Source organism: Arachis duranensis, chromosome 2 (assembly GCF_000817695.3).
Source record: "Arachis duranensis cultivar V14167 chromosome 2, aradu.V14167.gnm2.J7QH, whole genome shotgun sequence".
Classification (NCBI taxonomy): domain Eukaryota; kingdom Viridiplantae; phylum Streptophyta; class Magnoliopsida; order Fabales; family Fabaceae; genus Arachis; species Arachis duranensis.
Window position 1 is genome coordinate 67,042,434 of NC_029773.3, and position 7,942 is coordinate 67,050,375.

General features: G+C 35.3%; 1 protein-coding gene across 1 annotated transcript in view; it reads left to right on the forward strand.

The window, feature by feature from the left end:
- LOC107474757 (3,9-dihydroxypterocarpan 6A-monooxygenase-like) overlaps window positions 1–1,734 on the forward strand; it is a 3,832-nt gene extending 2,098 nt beyond the window's left edge. The window contains exon 2 of the mRNA XM_016094398.3: window positions 977–1,734. Within this exon, the coding sequence (XP_015949884.1) occupies window positions 977–1,624 (648 nt within the window). The 3' untranslated portion in view covers window positions 1,625–1,734. The remainder of the gene's footprint in view (window positions 1–976) is intronic.
- The last annotated feature ends 6,208 nt before the right edge of the window (window positions 1,735–7,942 follow it).

Here is a 7,942-nt window from a genome sequence, read left to right on the forward strand (position 1 = left end):
AATATATTAATTAATTAAATATTTTCATTCATTTAAGAATAATTTTATCTATCAATAATAAATTTAAATATTTTTAAGATTTATCTTTTACATTATTATATTATAATTATTTAAAAATAAAAAGATTAGAATATAATATACCTTCATTGCTTTTTGTTATCAATTATTTTAATTTTTTTATTTTTGTTTTGTTTTATAATTTCGTCCACTTTCAATTTTTTTTAACATAGATGTAGTTATTGATCTTAAAAAATTATTTTAAAAACAAAGATATTAATATTTTAAATGTGTAATATATACTCAATTTATTTAAGCAAATTAATAAATTAATGGATCAGTAGATCAACCCAATTTATTTTTTTAAGACATTTTATTGTTCTTTAAACAAGAAGTTACAGAGATTTTTGTGTCTCTTTTACTCATGATACATAAAATTTTGGTTTGCTATTCTTAAGTAATTAATTTTCAGTTTTTGTTAGATCACTACAAAGTCTCACAAAAAAAATAAAATATTATATTTTTCTTTTTGCTCTGACAGAAAACTTCTTTTATTTACAATTTTTTACATTTATTCGTAAAACCTTCTATTATACCATCAACCAAACATTTGGAAATAAAAATACGTAAGAGATTTATCAATAAATTCTGTATATAATCTTATACATACATTAAACTGAAAATCATGTATGAACAATTTTACCTTATTTATATACCATATCTAATCCGAAGAAACCTAATTTAGATGCTTAAGATTTTTTGTGTTCATTAATAAAGGGGTAAATGTGAGTAACAACTTTTAAATTCGTTATAATTTGTAAGAAAAAGATAGTTAAAAATAAATATTCTTTTTGAATAATAAGTCAATTAATTTTAAAAAAATTCTATTACATCAGATAATTTTATCATGCATTCATAAATAATGTTATGATTATTCTTCCAATATTTTTTAATAAAACCTGCATTTTTCCTTTATCAGGATATGTTTGGAGGTGGAACTGATACAACTGCAGCAACAATAGAATGGGCACTTGCAGAACTGATTAACCATCCAACTGCCATGGAAAAAGCAAGAAATGAAATTGATTTATTGGTAACAAGTAGTGGAAAACCCAGAATAGTGATAGAATCTGACATACCAAATCTTCCTTATATCCAAGCCATAGTTAATGAAGCACTAAGGCTTCACCCTCCATCACCATTCATAATGAGAGAGTCATCTGAGAATTGCACCATTAATGGATTTCACATTCCAGCAAGAACTAAAATCCTCATAAATGTGTGGGCTATTGGAAGAGATCCAAAGAACTGGGATAACCCTCTCGAGTTCAAGCCTGAAAGGTTTCTTGGAACGAAGGGTCAAACTTTTGAAGTTAGAGGTCAACATTTTCAATTCTTGCCTTTTGGAAGCGGTAGAAGAGGGTGTCCTGGAACATCTTTAGCACTCAATGTTGCTCATACAAGCCTTGCTGCTATGATTCAATGCTTTAAATGGAAGGTTGTTGGGGAGAATATTGTTAATGGTGTTATTGATATGGAAGAAGGACCTTCATTTATTCTCTCAAGAGCTCAACCACTTATTTGTATCCCAAAATCAAGGCTTGTACCTTTTCCATCCATCTCATGATCATGGTATATTGCTATCATCTTAGTAGCCACACACATATATAAGGAATAATAGTTTACCAATTATCTTGTTATGTTGGATTCAATTGTCATAGTTACTTTGTTCTTGATTTTAAGGACGTAGTCTATATATATGTATGTATCGTACTTGAATGTACTCTTGACGTAAATACTGATCAGTGAATAAATATAAAAATGTGAGTGTCCATCAAGGTTTAGAATAACGACCAAAGAAAAATACTATATGACTATCAGAATTGATTGTTTTTGAACATTAGATAGCCATCAATGTTTAAAAGTATAGAATAAAATACTAGAAAAAGATTAGGTAAGTGTGGCATAATATCTGATGTAGAAGTTAATTGTGTCTTGTGTGGGATCACTCAGGAGACAACTCATAATCTATTTTTTAGCTGTGAACATGCATGGAGACTATGGAGTTCGATTCTTAGATCATGAAATGTTGCATGGCTGTAGGAGGGAGATCTTAGAGGTTGTTTTGACATGTGGATGAAAAAAGGCGTGCGAAAAAATGTTAAAGAGTAGGAGTGGATGACAATTGTTTTTGTAGTTGTTTGGTGCTTTTGGAAACATAAAAATGTGACCCTACTGTTCCATAAGAAAAAACTGAATCCTATTATTTTGTCCATTTTTAACAAATCGATGGTGGTTCGATATCTAGTGGTTTGGGAGTGAAACCTACTTCTCTTTGCAGGTACCAATTTTTTAAAAGTGTATCAAAGTGTCTTCCATTAGATGGCATTTGAGATAAAAGATAAAATAAAATTTGAAAATCGATAAAAGAAACGAATGAATAAAATTTTCGAAAAAAAATGTACTAAAAACGGAAAAGTTTGCATTGAAACTTAAAAAAAAGCAATAAAATGCCTTTGACTGAGTCAAGGGGCTTTGACATGAAAATTAAAAGTGCAGAAATGTAAATTGGACATTGACAGTAAAGAACACTTAAAAGATAAACTTGCTTGAAAGATAAAGTTTAAAGAAAATAAATTGAAAGAAGAAAATGTGGAAGGAACCCTACAGAAAAGTGACTCAATCGCAGACTCAGGAATTCTCCGGGGATGTGAGTGTGCTTGAGTGATTTTCTGAGTTAAAGTTCCAACCTTTATTCCCTAAACTTTCTACTATTTATAATCTACATTTGGTAACTGACAATTAACTACCATTAATTACAAAATCACAGCCTTGAATGCATATCCCTTGGTAACTGTTCCCGCCTCTTTGTCTATAAACGTTACCCATAATTTCCTTGCGTGATAAAAGCCTTTAACTTCTCCACTACCATAACTGCTTGATCCACTTATTCGAATAACTTATTCGATTACCTTACTCGAGTACCTTGTTCGATTTAATAAGGGCCTTGAGATCGAATTCGCGTCGAGTACCTCCGTCTAATGTTTGCACATGTATCTTTTCGAAAATTGCTTATGTCTTTGACCTCTTTACTACTTCGAACCATTTGCCTTCGTCGAAAAATATTTTTCCGATCAACAAATTGTCCCATTGGATTAATGTGTTTGTCTTCGATAGCACTATTGGAAGATGAAACACTTAATCCAAATTCAAACTTCAATTTTTAAATCAGTAATAATTACCATTTAACTTCCCATTAATACTGATCCACTCGACACGTTTCTCGAGGCTTGCGCTTTCTCTTTCTTCCACTTTGCCTTCTTTGCGAAGTTACCTCTTTTCGTATTCTTTCTGTAATAACGGCTACAGTAATCCTTTTAAATTCAACATTTTCACCTTTATTCAACTTTTCTCGAACCCTTTATCTCTAAATTTCTCTTGTCTCAAGCTCTCTCGCGTTACCTTCAACCTTTCAAAAACTTTCTTTTTTTTTGTTTTGCCATGGCCACTTCTTCCTCTCATGTTGCTGCTCAAGACAAAGGTAAAGGTCCTGCAGTAACACTACCAGCTCCACCATCCCTTCGTATACTGAATCAAGTCAATGATGAAGTCATTGACGATCCTCAACTTCAAGTAAATGATACTAGGATCTTGACCCCTTTCACAGTGGGTACAGATACTCATTGTTTCTTCGGACCGGTTGAATCCCTAGAGAGGGCGAACAAGAAACTTCCTTTCTTCCCTAGTATTGAGGGGGAATATTTGTTGATTAACCAGTCCCTCAATATTTCTTTCTTCATTAATCAAAAACCTTTAAGGAATAATCCAAAGATTAATCCTCAAGGATTCAACTTCACGACCTGGTATCAGCACCTTACACCCATAAAAAATGCTGACTGGGGGGCTTAGGGATATAGGAACTACTAAGGCTCTCCCATTTCTCACCTGCAATGCTCCCTTGGATGATTGGGGCTGTGACTTATTTTTGGAATAGGACAACCAACAACTTTTACCTTCCTTGTGGAATGATCGGTATGTCTCTTTTAGATGTAGCCACTATCACAGGGCTTCCGATAAGTCCGCCAGATTGTATTCCTGACTTGCAGCCTGAGTGGCAATACAATGTTACCTTAACCAATTCTTATAGTGATTTCATTGCTCATAACATGGGTGAAGAAGGCACTGATGTTACAGATAATGAGCACGTAGTCTTCTTGTTTTATTGGCTGAATGTGATCATTTTCTGTTCTCGAAGTATTCAGATGTCAAAGCTCTTTCTTCCCTTGGCTGCTCTGCTTCACGAAGGGAAAGCACTTAATTTTGCCAAACTCCTTCTAGGGCATATTTTCGAGGAGCTTGGTCAATTCATCCATTGTCTCCGCGACAATATTATAATCAGTACAGGGGCCCTCTCTGGCTTCTCCAATTATGGCTTAATGCCATTTTTGAAAAATTTATGATAAAACCTGGAAGCGGCGGTACTGATAAACAACATATTGAAGGTTTTTGATTGGCTGATTACAAGTCCAATTTTCCTAACACACAATCAGATGAAGACCGATTTTGGGCTATTTTTTTCCTCTTTCATTCTTGTAAAGGCTTTGACAATGACAACCTCAATTTTGCTCCTTTTATGCGTCGAAATTGTGGTCCTGCATAGCTTGACCGTGTACTCTTGCCCAACAACAACGAGGAAAATGAGCTTGCAAACTGGAATTGGGCAAACATGTTAGCTGTCCAAGTAATTCCTACAGGGCTGCCCCAACACAAAAAGAAAAGATTCAAAGTAACCCTGTATGCTCCTCATTTATCAGCCAGGCAACTAGGATTTTCTTAAGCAATCCCAACGCCACTGCCTCGAAATGGTGACCCATTCTGCCACATTACTTTAACTTCTCAAGAAGAGTTCAACACTTGCCTCTTAAAGACTCAGCAACGCAAGGAATGTTTCAATTTCCTGGTCTATGACCGCAGCTCCTACATTACCAAATCATGCTTTGAATGGTGGGCTGCTTACTACTCAAGGTATACCTGTACCTTAGAGGAAATTCACCAATCTGTTATTCGAACAGCCCCTACTGCGAAAAGTTTCCCAGAAAGAACCCACAAAAGAAAGGCTGACACTGCTCGACAGCCACCACACAAAAGTCGAAGAACTTCCATCAGGACCTTTAGAAGGGTAACCATTTCTATTTATCTTTATGTCCTTTAACTTGAAATATTCTAAAATTTACATTTACTTAATTACTCTTAATTTTGAGCTTTTATCAGTTATGGCTGCAACCATCAAGTGAAAGCTCTGAGAGGAGTGAATAAACCGTTAAGGATACCCTTGCGGCTTCCTCTCAATCAGAGGATACAGCCGATTCAGATCCTGGTCCTAAACTAATTCGGAGACCAAGACTTATCCTGGTAACACTATCATTTCTTTATGTGTTTCTTTTAAATTAAAATAAGTCTTAACTTATAATTGTGTACCTTCTATATCAGCCTACCACTGCTGCTTACTCAATCACATCTCCTGTGGCACCTGATCAACCACTTTTTGCAACAACACCTTGACCTAGAACATTCCACATCTCATGATTCAATTCAAGTTACGAGGTCAGTTAAACCACTACAGGTTATTTTTTCTCCTCCCCATGGGACACAGATAGTCAATTTGACGAAAGACCCATCATAGCATTCTCCAACACAAACTTAAATCCTTGGTCCAGTCTCACCAAACAATCAGGTTGCACTTTTTGCTGAAAACCAAGTGGCCCCAGATTCTGACTCTGTTTCTCGAATTGCTGAGACTACCAATTCAGATTCGTCTCGATCCAGAGTCTTAGAAACTCCCCAAGGATTCTCCAGTTCTCCTCAACAGGCTGGATTTCAAACTCCCCCTAGACCAGTATCTGGAAATTTGAGCGCTTCTACCACACCTCCAAGTGCTACTTTAGCCAACTTGATCTCTGTCTTAAACCAAGCTATCTAGGAGGACGAGGGGCCTGTACCAGTGCCAACACTTCCAAGACATTCTACATTGAGACCTTCATTCGAGTTGAGTGTTGATATTCGAGAACAACTTCGTTCTCTTCTTAAACTCCTGGGTCATCCACCTGTTGCCTAGATCAGTGATGCACTTCTCAACTAGCTTCTATCTGATCTTCTAAATTCTGCCTTTGAACTCCTGTCTTCTACCCCACATTCTCCCATAGTCCAACAATGCAAACAACTTGCCAATGACAGCGTAGCTTACCAAAGCAAGCTTCAAGAGATCGAAAACAAAGAAGTTAAGATCAAAACCGAAGTGGAGAGTTGCACTACAACCCTTCAACCAATCAAAGCTTTCCGTGAAAGATTCGATTTAAGAATCTCTCACACTATTTCTGTTCAAGCTTTTTACGACAAGGAAGAGGTAAGACTTAAAACAAAATTAGCCTAAATCAGTGAAAAGCTTGCCAAAATACGCCAAAGACGAGCTGACATAGCCAAACCTCTGACTACTGCTCAGCAAGAACAACAAAATCTCATCCAAGAGATTGTTTTGATTGAGACTAAGCGAGAAGAATACGAGAAACAACTTGAAATAATCCAATTTGACAAGTTTAAGTAGGTTGAGGCACTTATAGCTTTGGACAACAAAAGGGCAAAGCTGCGTTCAGACTTGGCAAAACTTTTGGCATCTTGAATTTCTTTACTTCAGGCTTTAATTTTTGTAATGGTTTTCTTTTCTGGACTTATGCCTGTTTGACTTTAATTTAACCAACAGTAATACTGTTTCAAGTACTTTCCATTAATCGAATCAATTATCTTTCCTGACTCGATATCCTTGATTTGATATGCATTTCCAGAATATGAATCTATTACTTGAAAAGGGCCTTCCTAAGTATGGGACCATTTGTTAAGAAATTTTGATTTCTTTTCTATTGGCAAAATAACTTTCAAAACCAACTCGCCTATATTAAAATACTTCTACCTTATTCGACGATTATAACTTCGAGAAATACTTTCTTTTTGTCAAACCATATTTTCAAGTGCCAATATTCGCTCTGAATGTAATTCATTCAATTCATCAAACATTGCATTCCAGTAATCAATAGCTGGCAAATCATTCTGCTTTGATATTCTCAAAGTATTCAAATTAATTTCTAATGGTAGCACTGCATCGTGGCCATAAACCAATATATAGGGCGAAGTATTTGTTGACCCTTGGTGAATTTCGATAAGCCTATAATACATGGCTTAAAGTCTCATTCCACGTTCGAGATTTGTTCCTGATATGCTTTTTTTTTATCAAATTTATCAAGATTTTATTTACTGCCTCTACTTGCCTATTAGCCTGCGCATAATAAGGGGTTGAGGTAATCATATTGATACTCATCGAGGCTGCAAAATTTTTGATTCGCTGACCAGTAAATATAGTTCCTTGATCAGTACTTAATGTTTGAAGAATTCCGAATCGATGGATAATAGAAGCCTATTATTTCACTTTGACCAACTTCTATTAGAGGAATTGCTTTAACTCACTTTGTGAAATAATCAATTGCTACCAAGATAAACTTGTGTTGTTTCGATGAAGGAGGGTGAATCAGCCCAATCAAATCTAGAGCCCAAATTCCTGACATGCTTTTGCATAATCGATGCAATCTTTTATCATAGATGGCCAATACACATGGTTGCTTAACACCTATTTCATCTTTTTTCTAGCTTGATGGGCACCACATATCCCATTATGGACTTCACCTAAAACAATGTTTTGATCATCTTGGCCTAAACATCTCGACAAACTCCTATCGATCCCCTTCTTATAGAACTCATCAGCCATCAAGAAAAAACTTATTGCTTGCAATTTTATCTTTCTATCGACTGGAATACTGGGATCCTTTAAATACTGAGCAATAGGATTTCTCTAGTCAGAATCTTTCCATTCATCTATGCACAAAACTTCTCTTTTACT